The sequence below is a fragment of the Tursiops truncatus genome, chromosome 1, assembly GCF_011762595.2.
Source record: "Tursiops truncatus isolate mTurTru1 chromosome 1, mTurTru1.mat.Y, whole genome shotgun sequence".
Classification (NCBI taxonomy): Eukaryota; Metazoa; Chordata; class Mammalia; order Artiodactyla; family Delphinidae; genus Tursiops; species Tursiops truncatus.
The window spans coordinates 34,635,017-34,654,126 of record NC_047034.1 but is presented as its reverse complement, the minus strand read 5'-3'; the positions used below and the strand labels follow the sequence as shown (position 1 = coordinate 34,654,126).

Sequence of the window (19,110 nt, the reverse complement as noted above, 5' to 3'; positions counted from 1 at the left end):
AGTTGTGGTGCACAGGCTTAGTTGCTCCGCGGCATGTGTCCAGGACCAGGGCTCGAACCCGTGTCCCCTGCCTTGGCAGGCGGATTCTTACCCACTGTGCCACCAGGGAAGCCCTAATGCATGTTTTTAAATGAAGGAAAGAAGGAATGAATCAGTTGCAAAGTTCCAGACATCTTCCGAATTTCCCACGGAGCAGACACTTGGTGGTGGTGACATGTACCCACTTCCACCGGGTGATCCTTCCCCAGCTCCTGTCCCAGGTGGCCCCGCATTCTCTGCGTTCACTCCCTCAGGAAGAAGACTTTACACGTACTTGCAGCTCTCCCATGCCTCCTCCCCCCACCCTTGGTACATAGTCCAGCAAAGCTGCTGTGAAGACATAGACACAGCAATCAGCCATTCACGTCTCCAGACGTGAGTGTGACTCATGAATTAACCTCTACAGGGTGTCAATTCCTGACAGGGCAGAACAAGAGAGACAAAATACAGAAGCTGGTCCTTGAGTGGTGCGAGCCCCACTCCTCAGCCCTTGCCTCAGGAAGGGCAAGGGAGAGAAAGGGCTGGAGAGAAATGGCTGGAATGATTGTGTCCCTTGTCTCTCAGATGTCACTCCTTTCCATTATAACTGCACTTTGTTTCCAATAAATTAGAAGAAATACCCAGTCGTTTACCTCCATCAGAATATGGTTTATGCATTTTAAACACACACACACACGCATACACGCGCGCGCACACACAAACACACATACACACACACACATCTAAAGGAAAAGCCGTTTCAGGATCTAGCTGGGGCACAGGTCTGGCTTTCCTCTCTGAAGCATCTCACTGGCTTCCCATCAGTGGAATACAATGGAGGCGTATTCCACTTGGTCTGGTGATGTCCTCCTGGGGCGATTGAAAGGGGGCATGTTGGCATAGACAGCGAAGTCGTCCGCTTTCCTGGGGGCCAAGTTGATCACGTTGGAATATATGGCATCAGCATGGCAGGAAAGCTCCTTTAGAGATAGGACACAGGTTAGAGGTACCAGCCACTTCCAAAGATAAAACCAGCTACTGGGGCCCCTATAGGACAGCAAGTGGAACATTGGGTTTTTGCTGAGCAAGCCCTAGATCTGCCTTGATTTTCAAGAACATTTCTTTCAGGACTGTTCTCTGCCTTACCACCACCACCCCTGTATGGGGTCTACCTAGGAACAGCATGAAATCCTGGCAGAGCTAACCAGGAGCCCCTCTAGGTATGACTCCACTATTTCCTTACCAAGGATTTGTGGAGAAGATTGGTCTGATGCTTCAGTTGTTTCTTAGATAGTCCTCAAAAAATTAATAAATTCAGAGTCAGCCTGAGTTGAGGTAGTAACCATCTCTCCTTGATTGATTACTGGGCTTAGGGTTGGACTTCAGAATGCAAAATCCACCGCGTTTAACCCATTGGGCCTCTGAGACTGAGCTAAGTGCCCAGGAAGAGGCAGGGGGAGTAAGCACTGTTGGTATACTTTATAATTTGGGTTAGTATTTAGATGAGCTTGGCATCTATATTTATTTTAGTTGATGCATATAAACCACGTCTATACAGATTGCTTATGTATGGCTTTTAGCACGAAGAATTTGTACCATAAATAAATCTTGTTGCTATGTGCTGAGTCCCTGGCAACTCCAGAGAACAGACCCTATAGCCTGCCCTCTTCTACCCTCCCCCAAGGCTGCCCCACAGGAAAGACATCCCATCTCTGCCCTTGGTTTCTCCTCTTTCCTGGTTCCCAGCTCCAGGGCCAGCCGTTCAACTCACTCTCATGCCTCCATTTCTTCAGAGTCATGGACAGGAGCCCCACCAGCAGCAAGATGAGGGCCATGACACCGATGGAGCTAGAAACAGCTGTGGCTGCTGTGCCTAAGCTTAGGGAAGCAAACAAGACAATGAGGATGCTTCAGCTGCCCTGGCTGGCTGCAGTGATCGTCCACAAAATTGCCCTGGGGCCTCCCCGCTTCTGTGGGCGCTCTCTCACCTCTGGGCTTCCACATCCCCAATAGCCAACCATCTCCTGCCCCCATTTTGAGCCTCTCTCCTCTGCCCCCACCTCCATGGCCATGGTCCCACCCACACCAGTCCACAAATGGGGCCAAGCAGACCGTCTTCCAAGATGCCTGATACTCCTGCGTGGGCCAGCCCTTCTCTCACCCACCTGTTGAGTTCTTTAGGGCCAGTGCCCATCTTCAGGGTGGTGATGTTCTCTGCAGAAAGGGATAGAGAAGTTCTTTCTGTTTTGTTTTGTTTTATTAGTTATTTCTGAGATATACATTTTAAAGTAATAACTAGAATTATCACTTAAAACATTATACCAGAACATATAAGATTTTTAGAAATTTCATGTAATGTCAGAAACATTTATATTAACATATCTCCATACAAATCACCCAAAGAAAGTTTAGTATTAGTTGTTTTTTTCTGTTTGTTTGTTTGTTTATACTGCAGGTTCTTATTAGTCATCAATTTTATACACACCAGTGTATACATGTCAATCCTAATCACCCAATTCAGCACACCACCATCCCCACCCCACCGCAGTTTTCCCCCCTTGGTGTCCATACGTTTCTTCTCTACATCTGTGTCTCAACTTCTGCCATGCAAACCGGTTCATCTGTACAATTTTTCTAGGTTCCACATACATGCGTTAATATACGATATTTGTTTTTCTCTTTTTGCCTTACTTCACTCTGTATGACAGTCTCTAGAACCATCCACGTCTCAACAAATGACTCAATTTCGTTCCTTTTTATGGCTGAGTAATATTCCATTGTATATATGTACCACATCTTCTTTATCCATTCGTCTGTTGATGGGCATTTAGGTTACTTCCATGACCTGGCTATTGTAAATAGTGCTGCAATGAACATTGCAGTGCATATGTCTTTTTGAATTATGGTTTTCTCTGGGTATATGCCCAGTAGTGGGATTGCTGAATCATATGGCAATTCTATTTTTAGTTTTTTAGGGAACCTCCATACTGTTCTCCATAGTGGCTGTATCAATTTACATTCCCACCAACAGTGCAAGAGGTTTCCCTTTTCTCCACAGCCTCTCCAGCATTTGTTGTTTGTAGATTTTCTGATGATGCCCATTCTAAGTGGTGTGAGGGGATACCTCATTGTAGTTTTGATTTGCATTTCTCTAATAATTAGTGATGTTGAGCAGCTTTTCATGTGCCTCTTGGCCATCTGTATGTCTTCTTTGGAGAAATGTCTATTTAGGTCTTCTGCCCATTTTTGGATTGAGTTATTTGTTTCTTTAATATTGAGCTGCATGAGCTGTTTATATAATTGGGAGATTGATCCTTTGTCCATTGATTCGTTTCCGAATATTTTCTCCCATTCTGAGGGTTGTCTTTTCGTCTTGTTTATGGTTTCATTTGCTGTTCAAAAGCTTTGAAGTTTCATTAGGTCCCATTTGTTTATTTTTGTTTTTATTTCCATTACTCTAGGAGGTGGATCAAAAATGATCTTGCTGTGATTTATGTCAAAGAGTGTTCTTCCTATGTTTTCCTCTAAGAGTTTTACAGTGTCCGGTCTTACATTTAGGTCTTGAATCCATTTTGAGTTTATTTTTGTGTATGGTGTTAGGGAGTGTTCTAATTTCATTCTTTTACATGTAGCTGTCCAGTTTTCCCAGCACCACTTATTGCAGAGACTGTCTTTTCTCCATTGTATATCTTTGCCTCCTTTACCTTAGATTAGTTGACCTTAGGTGCATGGGTTTATCTCTGGGCTTTCTATCTTGTTCCATTGATCTACGTTTCTGTTTTTGTGCCAGTACCATATTGTCTTGATTACTGTAGCTTTGTAGTATAGTCTGAAGTCAGGGAGTCTGATTCCTCCAGCTCCGTTTTTTTCCCTCAAGACTGCTTTGGCTATTCGGGGTCTTTTGTGTCTCCATACAAATTTTAAGATGATCTGTTCTAGTTCCATAAAAAATGCCATTGGTGATTTGATAGGGATTGCATTGAATCTGTAGATTGCTTTGGGTAGTATAGTCATTTTCACAATATTGATTCTTCCAATCCAAGAACATGGTATATCTCTCCATCTGCTGGTATTATCTTTAATTTCTTTCATCAGTGTCTTATAGTTTTCTGCATATAGGTCTTTTGTCTCCCTAGGTAGGTTTATTCCTAGGTATTTTATTCTTTTTGTTGCAATAGTAAATGGGAGTGTTTCCTTAATTTCTCTTTCAGATTTTTCATCATTAGTGTAGAGGGATGCAAGAGATTACTGTGCATTAATTTTGTAACCTGCAACTTTACCAAATTCATTGATTAGCTCTAATAGTTTTCTGGTGGCACCTTTAAGATTCTCTATGTATAGTATCCAATTTGTATTTGTATTCCAATTTGTTTTCCTTTTATTTCTTATTCTTCTCTGATTGCCTTGTCTAGGACTTGCAAAACTATGTTGAATAATAAGGGTGAGAGTGGACATCTTGTCTTGTTCCTGATCTTAGAGGAAATGCTTTCAGTTTTTCACCACTGAGAATGATGTTTGCTGTGGGTTTGTCGTATATAGCCTTTATTATGTTGAGGTAGATTCCCTCTATGCCCACTTTCTGGAGAGTTTTTATCATAAATGGTATTGAATTTTGTCAAAAGCTTTTTCTGCATCTATTGAGATGATCATATGGTTTTTATTCTTCAATTTGTTGATATGGTATATTACATTGTTCGATTTGCATATATTGAAGAATGCTTGCATCCCTGGGATAAATCCCACTTGATCGTGGTGTATGATCCTTTTTATGTGCTGTTGGATTCTGTTTGCTAGTATTTTGTTGAGGATTTTTGCATCTATATTCATCAGTGATATTGGTCTGTAATTTTCTTTTTTTGCAGTATCTTTGTCTGGTTTTGGTATCAGGGTGATGGTGGCCTCATAGAATGAGTTTGGGAGTGTTCCTCCCTCTGAAATTTTTTGGAAGAGTTTGAGAAGGTTTGGTGTTAGCTCTTCTCTAAATGTTTGATAGAATTCACCTGTGAAGCCATCTGGTCCTGCACTTTTGTTTGTTGGAAGATTTTTAATCACAGTTTCAATTTCATTCCTTGTGATTGGTCTGTTCATATTTTCTGTTTCTTCCTGGTTCAGTCTTGGAAGGTTATACCTTTCTAAGAATTTGTCCATTTCTTCCAGGTTGTCCATTTTATTGGCATAGAGTTGCTTGTAGTAGTCTCTTAGGATGCTTTGTATTTCTGCAGTGTCTGTTGTAACTTCTCCTTTTTCATTTCTAATTTTATTGATTTGAATCCTCTCCCTCTTTTTCTTGATGAGTCTGGCTAATGGTTTAGCAATTTTGTTTATCTTTTCAAAGAACCAGATTTTAGTTTTATTGATCATTGCCATTGTTTTCTTTGTTTCTATTTCATTTATTTCTGCTTTGATCTTTATGATTTCTTTCCTTCTGCTAACTTTGGGTTTTGTTTGTTCTTCTTTCTCTAGTTTCTTTAGGTGTAAGGTTAGATTGTTTATTTGAGATTTTTGTTGTTTCCTGAGGTAGGTTTATATAGCCATAAACTTCCCTCTTAGAACTGTTTTTGCTGCATCCCAAAAGTTTTGGCTCGTTGTGTTTTCATTGTCATTTGTCTCTAGGTATTTTTTGATTTCCTCTTTGATTTCTTCAGTGATCTCTTGGTTATTTAGTAATGTATTGTTTAGCCTCCATGTGTTTGTGTTTTTTACGTTTTTTTCCCTGTAATTGATTTCTAATCTCATAGCATTGTGCTCAGAAAAGATGCTTGATATGCTTTCAATTTTCTTAAATTTATTGAGGCTTGACTTGTGACCCAAGATGTGATCTATCCTGGAGAATGTTCCATGCGCACTTGAAAAGAAAGTGTAATCTGCTGTTTTGGGATTGAATGTCCTGTAAATATCAATTAAATCTATCTGGTCTATTGTGTCATTTGAAGCTTCTCTTTCCTTATTTATTTTCATTTTGGATGATCTGTCCATTGGTGTAAATGAGGTGTTAAAAGTCGTCCACTATTATTGTGTTACTGTCAATTTCCTCTTTTAGAGATATTAGCAGTTGCCTTATGTATTGAGGTGCTCCTATGCTGGGTGCGTATATATTTATAATTGTTATATCTTCTTCTTGATTTGATCCCTTGATCATTATGTAGTGTCCTTCCTTGTCTCTTGTAACATTCTTTATTTTAAAGTCTATTTTATCTGATATGAGTATTGCTACTCCAGCTTTCTTTTGATTTCCATTTGCATAGAATATATTTTTCCATCCTCTCACTTTCATTCTGTATGTGTCTCTAGGTCTGAAGTGGGTCTCTTGTAGACAGCATATATGTGGATCTTGTTTTTGTATCCATTCAGCAAGTCTGTGTCTTTTGGTTGGAGCATTTAATCCATTCACGTTTAAGGTAATTATCGATATGTATGTTCCTATGACCATTTTCTTAATTGTTTTGTGTTTGTTTTTGTAGGTCCTTTTCTTTTCTTGTGTTTCCCACTTAGAGAAGTTCCTTTACCATTTGTTGTAGAGCTGGTTTGGTGGTGCTGAATTCTCTTAGATTTTGCTTGTCTGTAAAGCTTTTGATTTCTCCATCGAATCTGAATGAGATCTTTGCTGGGTAGAGTAATCTTGGCTGTGTGTTCTTCCCTTTCATCACTTTAAGTATATCATGCCACTCCCTTCTGGCTTGTAGAGTTTCTGCTGAGAAATCAGCTGTTAGCCTTATGGGAGTTCCCCTGTATGTTATTTTTCATTTTTCCCTTGCTGCTTTCAATAATTTTTCTTTGTCTTTAATTTTTGTCGAGTTGATTACTATGTGTCTCAGCAAGTTTCTCCTTGGGTTTATCCTGTATGGGACTCACTGTGCTTCCTGGACTTGGGTGGCTATTTCCTTTCCCATGTTAGGGAAGTTTTCGACTATAATCTCTTCAAATATTTTCTCTGGTCCTTTCTCTCTCTCTTCTCCTTCTGGGACCCCTATAATGCGAACGTTGTTGCATTTAATGTTGTCCCAGAGTTCTCTTAGACCGTCTTCATTTCTTTTCATTCTTTTTTCTTTATTCTCTTCCACAGCAGTGAATTCCACCATTCTGTCTTCCAGGTCACTTATCCGTTCTTCTGCCTCAATTATTCTGCTATTGATTCCTTCTAGTGTAGTTTTCATTTCAGTTATTGTATTGTTCATATCTGTTTGTTTGTTCTTTAATTCTTCTAGGTCTTTGTTAAACATTTCTTGCATCTTCTCGATCTTTGCCTCCATTCTTTTTCTGAGGTCCTGGATCATCTTCATTATCATTATTCTGAATTCTTTTTCTGGAAGATTGTCTATCTCCACTTCATTTAGTTGTTTTTCTGGGGTTTTATCTTGTTCCTTCATCTGGTACATAACCCTCTGCCTTTTCATCTTGTCTATCTTTCTGTGAATGTGATTTTTTGTTCCACAGGCTGCAGGACTGTAGTTCTTCTTGTTTCTGCTGTCTGACCTCTGGTGGTTGAGGCTATCTAAGAAGCTTGTGCAAGCTTCCTGATGGGAGGGACTGGTAGTGGGAAGAGCTGGCTGTTGCTCTGGTGCGCAGAGCTCAGTAAAACTTTAATCTGCTTGACTGTTGATGGGTAGAGCTGGGTTCCCTCCCTGTTGGTTGTTTGGCCTGAAGCAACCCAACACTGGAGGCTACCTGGACTCTTTGGTGGGGCTAATGACAGGCTCTGGGAGGGCTCACGCCAAGGAGTACTTTCCAGAACTTCTGCTGCCTTGTCCCCACCGTGAGCCACAGCCCCCCCCCCCCCCCGCAGGACACCCTCCAACACCAGCGGTAGGTCTGGTTCAGTCTCACCTGGGGTCACTGCTTCTTCCCCTGGGTCCTGATGTGCACACTACTTTGTGTGTGCCCTCCAAGAGTGGAGTCTCTGTTTCTCCCAGTCCTGTCGAAGTCCTGCAGTCAGTTCCCGCTGGGTTCAAAGTCTGATTCTCTAGGAATTCCTCTTCCCATTGCCGGACCCCCAGGTTGGGAAGCCTGACGTGGGGCTCAGAACCTTCACTCCAGTGGGTGGACTTCTGTGATATAAGTGTTGTCCAGTCTGTGAGTCACCCACCCACCAGTTATGGGATTTGATTTTACTGTGATTGTGCCCCTCCTACCATCTCATTGTGGCTTCTCCTTTGTCTTTGGATGTGGGGTTTCTTTTTTGGTGAGTTCCAGTGTCTTCCTGTTGATGATTGTCCAGCAGCTAGTTGTGATTCTGGTCTTCTCACAAGAGGGAGTGAGAGCCGAGAGTAATTCTTTAACACATGCTGTAGACTGAATGTTTGTGTGCTGCCAAAATTCATATGTTAAACCCTAACCCCAGGGTGATGGTATTTGGAGGCGGGGTCTTTGGGAGGTGAGTAGGTCAAGAGGGTGGAGCCCTCATGTATGGGATTACTTCTTTTATAGAAGACCCCAGAGGGTCTCCTCATGCCCTTCCAACCTGCGATGACACAGCAAGAAGACAGCCATCTAAGAACAAGAAGTGGGCTCTCACCAGACACTGAATATGCCAGTGCCTTAATCTTGGACTTTTCGGCATCCAGAACTATGAGAAATAAATGTCTATTGTTTATAAATTACCCAGTCAAACAGTAATTTGTTATAGCAGCCCAAACTGACCAAGACAACACATATACAAATGAGCTCTACAGGATCCTAAGCAGTAATATTAGCTGCCTTACACTGGGGACTTAATATATGCCAGGCACATTCATTATCTTATTTAAGCTTCATAAACAGGCAATAAGGTAGGAACAATTATTATTCCCACCTTACAGTAAGGAAACCAGCTCTCAGGGATCAGACTTGCTCAAGGTCATAGAGCTAGATAGTGGCAGAAATCAGACTTGAACCTGCATCTCTCCAACTTTAAATTGTGTGTTTATGAATACTACACTTTGTTGCCATTGTGCCATCATTTTACTCTTGAGTTCTGCCATTCTTACAAAGGAGTAAGGGTTACCAGATATCCAGAAAAAAGACAACCAGGAGGGTGCAGGTGATCCGTCCCCAGGGAGGGGCATGTGAGGGGGTGAGGAATGGTCAGGATACCAGCTAATTGGGCTGGAACTAGGCAGAGGTGGCAGCTGTGAGAACCTGCCCATGCTCAAGTGAGGAGGTGATGGTGATATTATCCACACTGAAAAAAATTCTCCTACATCAAGGGATGAAGACCCCAAGCCCACCCCCTATCCAGCCATAGTCTGTCCCTGGATTCTCAGGGTTAGAAGGAATCTTAAAACATTTCTAACCCAACTCTCTTTCTGTATAGATCTTTAGGGTCAGCCACTGGCCCCTGCTGAGTGCTGGAGCCAGGACTGGAGTTTTCAATTCTAAACCCGAAGCGCTCTTGCCTACACTCGGGCCTCTTCTTATTCCTTCCCTCTTAAAATGGAGGTGAATGATTCAGCCCCTATAGCAGGTGGCACGTTCCAGACACACCTTGGGAGCTGGCTACTCAGACACCCGAATGCAGAGACTGCTGCTAGGGTGGGGTGGAGGGAACCTAGTGGATCGCTAGGGCAATTTAATACCCACTGACGATACATAATATCTGAAAGTGGAAGTACCAATTACAGCCTCTTGGGGCACTAAGGCCAGTTGGAATTGTGTCAAGCACCTCAATGGCTCACTTCCTCTCTGCCTTCTTTCAAGTAAGATAGCTGACCTCACTAAGTTTTTCTTTAACAGCTCCTGCCCAACTTCTGGGCAAAGGGTAAGGAGGGGACTCGGAAACCAGATCTTTCTAGTGCCCATGGCACCAGCAGGGAATTACCCAAGATGAGGTACCAAGTCACAGGACTTGGTGTTTTGTGGTGTTTTGTGCTCCAAAAGCCTGGAGCAATGAGACAGGAGCCTGGGGCTCTGGCTGGGGGTTGCTAGCCAGGGGTTGCTGAGAACAGGCCACACCTGTTCTCAGCAAGGATGACAGACAGCATGAGGGTGTCCACCTAGGCTCAGAAAGACAAGAGCCTATCCTAAAAAAGCAGAGGAGGGTTGGTGGGGGTGAGGAGAACAAGCATGAAGGATGACATCATGAAAGAGCCTGAGCTTTAGGGTCCCGTGACCCAGTCTCAGGTACTTCTAAATGTGTGATCTTAAGACAGTCACATAATCTCTCTGAGCCACATTTTCCTCATCTGTGAGATGGACATAGTATTCAACCCATAGGGTTTTTAAAGAACTAAATGGTGAGATAATTATTTAACAGTAATTAGTAGTCACTTGGCCCAGGGCTCACTTTCAGCTAATCTTACCCAAGCTGTCTAAGATGTCACCACTGGCTCTGGAATCCTGGAACCTATAGTTGGTCCAATTCATCTTGCCAAGGGGTCTACCCAGGAGGTTCTTGTCCCATGTACCGAGGTTCCCAGGATAGGTGGTCCTCGTTAGCTGGAAGCAGAATTTCTCAGAAGTACTTAGCAGCCGGCAGACTGGGAAGCCCAGGGAACTGGAACCTCTCTTCTCCTCCCTGTCTTTCATCCCTCCACGGGAACCTGTTGGGTGCAGAGAATGTTAGACTCTCACTGCTGGAAAGGAGGGCCTCAAAAGGCATTGAGATAGCATTTCTCTCTTCAAGAAGTCATCTTCAGATTGGCCTTCCCCAAGCACACGGTCCAAAGTTGGCTTCCCAACCTCTCTGCCACATCACCCTCTGATCTCTTAATTAATATGTGAATTTACCTCAACCATCTATTTGTTTGCTTGTTTATTGTCAGTTCCTCATCACACGAACGTAAGCTCCACAAGAACAGAAACCTTCTCATCACTGTATCCCCAGGACCTAGAATAGTGCCTCACCAACAGATAGGTTCAACATACATTAGTTGAGTGAATGAAATATGCCAAAAACTCCTTCAGAGCACCCTGACCATGTTCTGTCAGAACCGTGGGGAGTCTCCACCACAGGATTTGAATCCCTTAGTTGATGACAAACCTTTATCCTTTGAAGGAGAAGTCGATTTTCAAAAGCCCACAGTCATCTGAACCAACCAAATTGTGTGACAATTAGGTGACAATTGATCTGGGAAGTGCCAATTGTGGAAACAGAGGCATTATGCCAACCGAACACCAAGAGCAATGTCCTGGCAGAGCCTGGAGGAGGATGCTACACCTGGGCCCATGGGGAGCCCTGGGGAAGAGAGTGAGGATGACGTAGCCCTGCCAGCCACCATCAGAGGCACATGTATCCTGCCTGGGCCTCCAGCCCCTGTTTCGGGTGGGAAGTGAGGAGAGAGGTGTGTTTAGGACCACATGAAAGAGGATCTATCATCCTCTGTCCCCCACTCACTGCCACATCCCCACAGAGATTTGCAGGAACTGTCGGGAAATCCCCTAACAAGGCGAGAGTTGGAACCCAGAGCCCAGATGACTTAGATGAGTCATTAAGCCCCCCTGGAATCAGTTTCCCTATTTGTGAAACAGGGCAAGGGTGAAAAAATTAAGGCATGACTATAAAAATGATCAGTTCTTTTCACAAATGTATGTCATCCCTTTCTAGCGTCCTCTTTGCATATGCCCCCGTGTACATTGTGTATTTTTTCTGATAATCATTCTATTGCTCAAGCAATTCTAAGAACTCATTTATGGATTTATGGAGTATAGCCTTGTAAGTATTAAGAATTCTTTTTATTTTTAATTTTGGAAGAAGGAGGGAATGTCATAATTTTTTCAGTTTGGGGCTTCTAAAAGTTTCTATGTTATTAGGTAACATTCATATGGTTTCAAACTTAAAAGGTACAGAAGGATAATCCTTGAAAAGCTGCTTATCTACCCTTCACCCCAAGCAGCTAGTTCCTCTCCCTGGAGGCAACCAGCATTCCCAGTTTGCTGTATACCTTACGTATACATGAGGAAACACACAGACACACAGGCATATAGACACACACACACAATACAGTTTTTTTTTTCCTGTGGATGACAGCATACTATATATATTGATCTGTCTCTTCCCTTTTTACTTAATATACTTCGGAGTTAATTTGTAATCAATATGTATAGAACTTTCTCATTCTTTTTTTCAGCTGCGAAGTGTTCTATTCCGTGGATGCCCATGGTTTATTGAACTGGTCTCCTAGTTGTGGGCACTAAGATTTTGTTTCCAATTTTTACTCTTCAAAGGATGATGCAATTATTAAACGTATTCAAACATCATTTGCACATGTGTGAATATACATGTAGAATTAGGGGAATGCTTGATAAAGTAGCTTTGCAATCCAAATTTTAAGAAGTCAGTGTTACTTTTTAGAACTCCAAAAATGTAGCGTTACCCAATTGACTACCCAAATAATTAACAAGATTTCCCTCCACATAGCCTTAGGCTATTTCCAAACATCAAACTGCTCCTAAAAGAACAAAGATCTGAGACCACTGAGGGTATTCGACAGAATTGCATCACCTCTGGAGGCTGCCTTCTGTAAGAATCCAAATGCCATCCGCAGCAGTAGCACTAGATGAAGTGGAGTGTTTCCCGGGGTGACTGTGAGGGTGGGATAACTCTCAATGACACAGATATTTCCAAGTATTTCAAACAAGATTTACTGAGTCCCAATCCATAGTCTGCTTAAAATAAGGATGAACAGGGAATGGCCTTGCCGTCAAGAAACCGATGGTCTAAGGCGGCAGGCAGTTCTCAAAGTGTGGTCTAGGGACCTCCTGGGGGTTCCAGAGATCCTTTCAGAGATTTGGTGAGGTCAAAACTCTTTCATAACAGTGCTGAGATGCTAGTTGCCATTTTCGCTCTCTGCCTTTCTCAAGGTCCGGTGGAGTTTTCCAAAGGCTACATGATGTGTGATATGGCAACAGACTGAATGCAGAAGCAGATCTGAGAATCTAGCTCTCTTTTATCAAGCCAGATATTAATAAGGAGATTGGCAAAAACATAAAGCAGCACCTTTCTTCTCACTAAATTTTTCATGATTTGGAAAATATGGTTATTTTTTATAAAAGCATGTTAATTATATTAATATGTAATAGTTATAGTACCATTTAAAAATTAGTTAAATACATATCTTTAAATTGTCTTAGTTTTACTCCCTAATATGGTAAATATAAATGGATATAGCCTACATAAGCAATAGCTCTTTGGGTTCCTTAATAATTTTTTAAAATTAATTAATTAATTTATTTTGGGCTGCGTTGGGTCTTCGTTGCTGCGCCCGGACAACCTCTAGTTGCTGCGAGCCAGGGCTACTCTTCGTTGCGGTGCGCGGGCTTCTCATTGCTGTGGCTTCTTTTGTTGCAGAGCATGGGCTCTAGGCATGCGGGCTTCAGTAGTTGCAATGCGTGGGCTCAGCAGTTGTGGCTCGCGGTCTCTAGAGCACAGGCTCTGTAGTTGTGATGCAAGGGCTTAGTTGCTCCACGGCATGTGGGATCTTCCTGGACCAGGGATCAAACCCGTGTCCCCTGCATTGGCAGGCGGATTCTTAACCACCGCGCCACTAGGGAAGTCCTCCTTAATAATTTTTAAGAGTATAAGGGGGCGCTGAGACCAAAAAATTTGAGAACTGCTGGGCTAAGTAGTTTCTTCACCACAGGGTAGGTGAGGGGCACTTCACCAAGGGTGTAATCAAGGAGCACAAACCAAAAGACGCAGGAGAAAGAGAAATGGGCATCTCAAATGGCAGTATATGTCAAGGAGAACAGGTAATCCCTTGGAAGAGAGAACTCTCTGGGGCCTCCTGACTGGCAACATGGCAGCTGTAGACAGGCTCTGCCAGAGAGGACAGAGCCCAGATGTGGGGGAACAGGCTCTGAGGTGGAGGGAGCAGGGGGAGGAAGCAGAAATCCTGTGCTAGACCAAGCTGCTGACTGCCTCCCCCTTGGATCCCAAGGGTCACCTGCCCTGCCCCCAAACAAATCCACCCTGGCTGCTGGTGCCTAAAACTCCAGTGAAGTGTCTCATTCTCTTGGCCAAACGGCAAGTTCAATCCCAAACAATGCCAAGTGTTCAAGCCTACAAGAATATGGTTACTTAGATGCATTAGAAGGTTACATTTTATTAAAACAAGAGTGTGTTTCAATGGCAGGGTGGGGTGGTTGGGGGCAGGGGGTGGGGAATAGGTATGGAGACCAAAAAATATTAAATATATAGACCATAAGAGCTATGCATGAACCCATGATGGCAGAGCGCCACCAACAGATGAGTTTGATCAAGCTAATTCTGGGCAACTAAAATCAAAGAAAAAAATCCAATCCAGCCAAATTGTTTTTAGTGTTTGGTATGGATCCAGCAGTATAAGGCAGTCTGCTGGGGTAGAGAGGAATTAGACATGAGCCCTGGGCTCGGAGAGTGGTATCCCCTGTCCTCCCAGTCCAATCTGGCAGAAAAGGTCTCCACTGACCCCCAACAGCTGTAAGAAAAGGCAGGTGTGTGGTCAGTGCTAAAATGATGTACCAACAAAGGGCTATTCATCCAACAAAAGACAAAACATTTCTAACTTGGGCAATGAGGGAAGGCTGCATGGAGGAGGTGGCATTTGTGCTGATTCTGGACGATAGGAAGCCTTTCTATAGGCAGTGCTGAGACTCTGGACATACCAGGGTGCTAGGAGCAAAGGCAGGGCAGTTGGAACATGCAGTCACTTTTCCCTCGGTGAACATTTGAAATCACGCATAAGAGGAGGAATCCTGGACACCTGAGGATGAAGGGAAGCTGTCACCTAGGATGGCAGAAGGAAGGAGGGACAGAACCTGGGGAAACAGGGTGTGGGGAAGACAGTTCACAAATGAGACCTCAAGAGCCCCATGTGGACCGAGATCACACCTGATCTGACTCATACCAGCCCATAGGCCAGTACCTGGAATGTAGCAGGCCCACAGTAAATGCTTAATGAGTGAGTGAAAGGTTGGACACACTCCTTTTTTCCAGGCTGGCCACAAATGTACTGTTGTAATCAAGCGGGGCCATCAGGAAAAGAGTGGGGAGGATGTTCAACCAAATTTCCTCCTGGCTTCCTCTGAAGTAAATATTCTCACAATTTCTGGGACTTGAACTGCTTTTCTGTTTGTTTTTGCAAAATTTCATTTCTCAAAATAGAAACTCTGTGTCCTCTTGAGGTTTATTACAGAGCCATTTATTGGTTGGGGGTTGCTGTAAAGATCACCTTTAGGTTTTCAGTTTGCATGGTGGCTTATCTGCAAGCTTCAAACAATTGCCTTAACATTTGGCTTCCTAAGAAAATCAGAATGTCGGCCTCTTGCTCCTACAGAAGCTCACCTCTGGACATGTGAAACCAGCAGCTGTCCACAAGTGACTTAACAGGAACTGATTCCAAATTCATTGGTATTACTGTCTTTTACTGGCTCTGCACATGTACTTCATTCAATTTGAAAAACATAATACAATTTATTTATTTATTTATTTATTTGCAGTACGCGGGCCTCTCACCATTGTGGCCTCTCCCGTTGTGGAGCACAGGCTCCGGACATGCAGGCTCAGCGGCCACGGCTCACGGGCCCAGCTGCTCTGCGGCATGTGGGATCCTCCCAGACCGGGGCACGAACACATGTCCCCTGCATCGGCAGGCAGACCCTCAACCACTGTGCCACCAGGGAAGCCCAATACAATTTTTAAAGAAAGCACATTTTATCAAGTGCAAAATGGAAACCCCATGCACATCTCATGATTTCATTTACTACTCAGAACTGGGAACATCTCCCATGGCCTCCATGTAGCAGTTTGAAGGATTAGGCATACTTATCCCCATTTGCAGATGAACTGATAGAGGATCCCTAGGGAGTGGTGAGTGAATTGCTCAGGGTCACAGCAAACCTCATGATGAGTATCCAAACACAGGTCTCAGGATCCCTTAGTCTTTCCTCCATTACCTACACAGGCTGTTTCTATGTATATGGGAGCACTTAATTAGCTGTAATGGCCACAGAAATGTTTAGAGTAGCCAAGGAGGGTTGTTCAGGTTGTTTATTGCTCAAGGGCATGACATCCAAGGGGACTATCCCTATCATAGACATCGTTATTATTTTGAATTTTTTCCACATTTTTATTTGACTACTGATTCCAAAGGTAGATGATTTATATTCTTACTACAATAATTTTCTGAAAAATAACAATAAAATATCTTATCTAACAAAAATCCATTTATTATGATAATTTTCTGACAGATGGAAATAAAAAGACTTTTTCTAACAATGTCAACATTTATTTGCTTCATAAGTAAAGCAGAATGAGGTTGATGAAGACATTGTTAATTTAAAACATCTACAATGACTAGTGTTTCCAAACAAGGAGCTGCTTTTCCAACTGTTGTTTTGATTTTTATCTAGATTTTAAAAAATCCTCTGTAAGTATTTGTGTATTGGCTAAATTTAAAATTTTGCGTTATAATTCATATTGTCTGCCTGAACAGTAGCTCAGAGTTCCAAATTTAATCTACCAGATTTTCATTATGACATAACTTACTTTTGTAGTAATGGATGTTCGTTTATCACTACATATATACAAAGTAATTATTTATATTCCTAAATTAGAGATTGTTATGTAATGAATTAAAGGAGAGCTACTGTTTACGGTTGTTAAAGGAATTTTTTTCTTTCAGTTTTATTGAGATATAATCGACATACAGCACCGTTTAAGGTGTACAGCACAATGATTTGACTTACATACGTCATGAAATGACTACCACAGTAAGTTTAGTAAGTTTAGTGAACATCCATCATCGCATATAGATACAAAATTAAAGAAACAGAAAAAAAATGTTTTCCTTGTGATGAGAACTCTTAGGATTTACTTACTCCTTAACTCCTTAACAACTTTCATGTGTAACATACAGCAGTGTTCGTTATATTTCTCATGTTGTACATTACACCCTAGTACTTATTTATCTTAGAACTGGAAGTTTGTACCTTTTGACTGCCCTCATCCAATTCCCCCTCCAGCCACCCCTGTCTCTGGAAACTATAAATCTGATCTCTTTTTCTATCAGTTTGTTTGTTTTTGAAGTGCAATTGACTTACAGCACTATGTTAGTTCCTGTTACACAACATGGTGATTCAATGTTTCTATACATTTCAAAATGATCACAGTAAGTCTAGTCACCCTCTGTCACCATACAAAGATACTACATAATTATTGACCATAATCCCTGTACATTTCATTCCCATGACTCATTTACCTTGCAACGGGAAGTTTGTACCTCTTAATCTCTCTCACCTATTTCTCTCCTTCCCTCACCCCCCTCCCCTCTGACAACCATGTATTTGCCCTCTATATCTATGACTCTATTTTTGTTTTGTTATGTTTGTTCATTTGTTTTGTTTTTTAGGTTCCACATATAAGTGAAACCATACAGTGTTTGTCTTTCTCTGTCTGATGTATCTCACTTAGCATAATACCCTCTAGGTCCATTCGTGTTGTTGCAAAAGGCAGGATTTCATTCTTTTTCTGGCTGAGTAGTATTCCATTAAATTTCTTTCCTCCCTGTATAAAGGAAATTTCTTTATGACAAAAATTAACTGCTGTTACATTTCATAGCTTGCTACAGAATATTTTTTAAAGCTACACATTCTAAAATAAAATACTAAGCTCATATGTTATTGCTCCCATGATATTGGAAAGAAAAAAGATATCAAACCAAAAACAGAAAATGAAAAGCTGCCTACAGAAGAAATGAAATAAAATCTTTTGTATTGTTGAATAAATTTGGGGAGGAAAAGGTGAAATGCCAAAAAGATAAAAATAAAAGTTCAGAGCCATAGGTTTCAGTGAATGTGTCACAGAAATGTGAGTAGGATGTGAATTTACGTTTTCATTCCATCATCAACCATGACTGATAGATTTCAAGGAAAACTAGAAAAAAATGCAAAGAACCCAAATATATGGCCAAGTAGTTTGAGTGTGAAACAAAGGCGCACTCTTGCTGAAAATTACCCATGTCAAGTATGAAATTTTTACTTTACATAAGATAACACAGGTTGGAAGTTTAGGGCAATATAACGGACACAAATTTTTCTAAATGGTGAGGGAAAAAATCACTAGGTTCTGGTTACTTATTACACTTCAGTCAAAGGATTCTACCTTTTGCCAGCAATTTGAGAATGAAAAAAATCAACTGGAAAATAAGAAAGAGCACAAAGATTGAGAGCATTTAGCACTATTATTTTTTGTAATCATGAAGAATCTAAAATGAACATTAACAGTAGTATCATATATTCAAATTTCAAATCTGATTTGAAAAATATTTAATTATTAATGCTGCAAAACAGATTCTGTATGATAAAGAAAATATTGGCATTCTCTTGTTGAATACATAATAAACACAATTATGTTTTTAGCAAGATATTATCTAGCATTCAGAGGATGATCCAAGAAAATGTATGAGCATTCGTTTGTGTGTGTGTGTGTGTGTGTGTGTGTGTGTGTGTGTGTTGAAACCATCATTTTATCATTTCTTTTCCAGATAGTATAGTATCTATACTGGTTTTGTGGATCACATGCCATACTCTTTTCTTGTACTTAGAAATAAGGTAGAGAAAGTTACTCTGTAAAAAAAAAAAAATATATATATATATATATATATATATATATATATATATATATATATTAGTGGATAATTGAAGACACTCTTCTAAATTAAAACCAGTTCTCTTAACTTGCTGTTTTATTCTTGGGTCACATTATGAACTCTTCCCGAGGCCACATGGCATGTGTACTTTTTTTTTTTTTTTTACATCTTTATTGGAGTATAATTGCTTTACAATGCTGTGTTAGTTTCTGCTTTATAACAAAGTGAATCAGTTATACATATACTGTATGAGCATTCTAATGAGATTTTTCTCCACTTGCAGAAATCATAGAAGATTAATAATAGCAATAAAGCAGAACATTTATCCAAGATACAAACACCAAATAACATTACACATTATTTAGTGAATGAAAAACAAAACTCGAATAATTAAAATATAGCAGATTTGTTGACCAAAATAGTTTTGAACATTGTAAGAAATGTTAAATGTTACACAATTAAATAACTAAGGCACATCTCTTTTTCTTTTTTTTTTTGCGGTACGCGGGCCTCTCACCGTTGTGGCCTCTCCCGTTGGGGAGCACAAGCTCCG

The 19,110-nt window shown here is 41.3% G+C and overlaps 1 protein-coding gene across 5 annotated transcripts in view; it reads right to left on the bottom strand.

Annotated features, from left to right (window-relative positions):
- Nucleotides 1-667: 667 nt before the first annotated feature.
- Nucleotides 668-19,110, bottom strand: part of LOC109547137 (uncharacterized) — a 55,855-nt gene continuing 37,412 nt past the window's right edge. For 4 of the 5 annotated variants that reach the window (XM_073802376.1, XM_073802384.1, XM_073802385.1 and 1 more), the window contains 5 exons: nt 10,293-10,532; nt 2,131-2,232; nt 1,790-1,891; nt 1,262-1,314; nt 668-998 (listed from right to left, as the gene is read on the bottom strand). In XM_073802376.1, coding sequence (XP_073658477.1) covers nt 840-998; nt 1,262-1,314; nt 1,790-1,891; nt 2,131-2,232; nt 10,293-10,518 — 642 coding nt within the window. In that variant the 5' untranslated portion in view covers nt 10,519-10,532 and the 3' untranslated portion in view covers nt 668-839. Of the gene's footprint in view, nt 999-1,261; nt 1,315-1,789; nt 1,897-2,130; nt 2,233-10,292; nt 10,533-19,110 lie in introns of all 5 variants that reach the window. The other variant, XM_073802389.1, reaches the window with a different exon arrangement.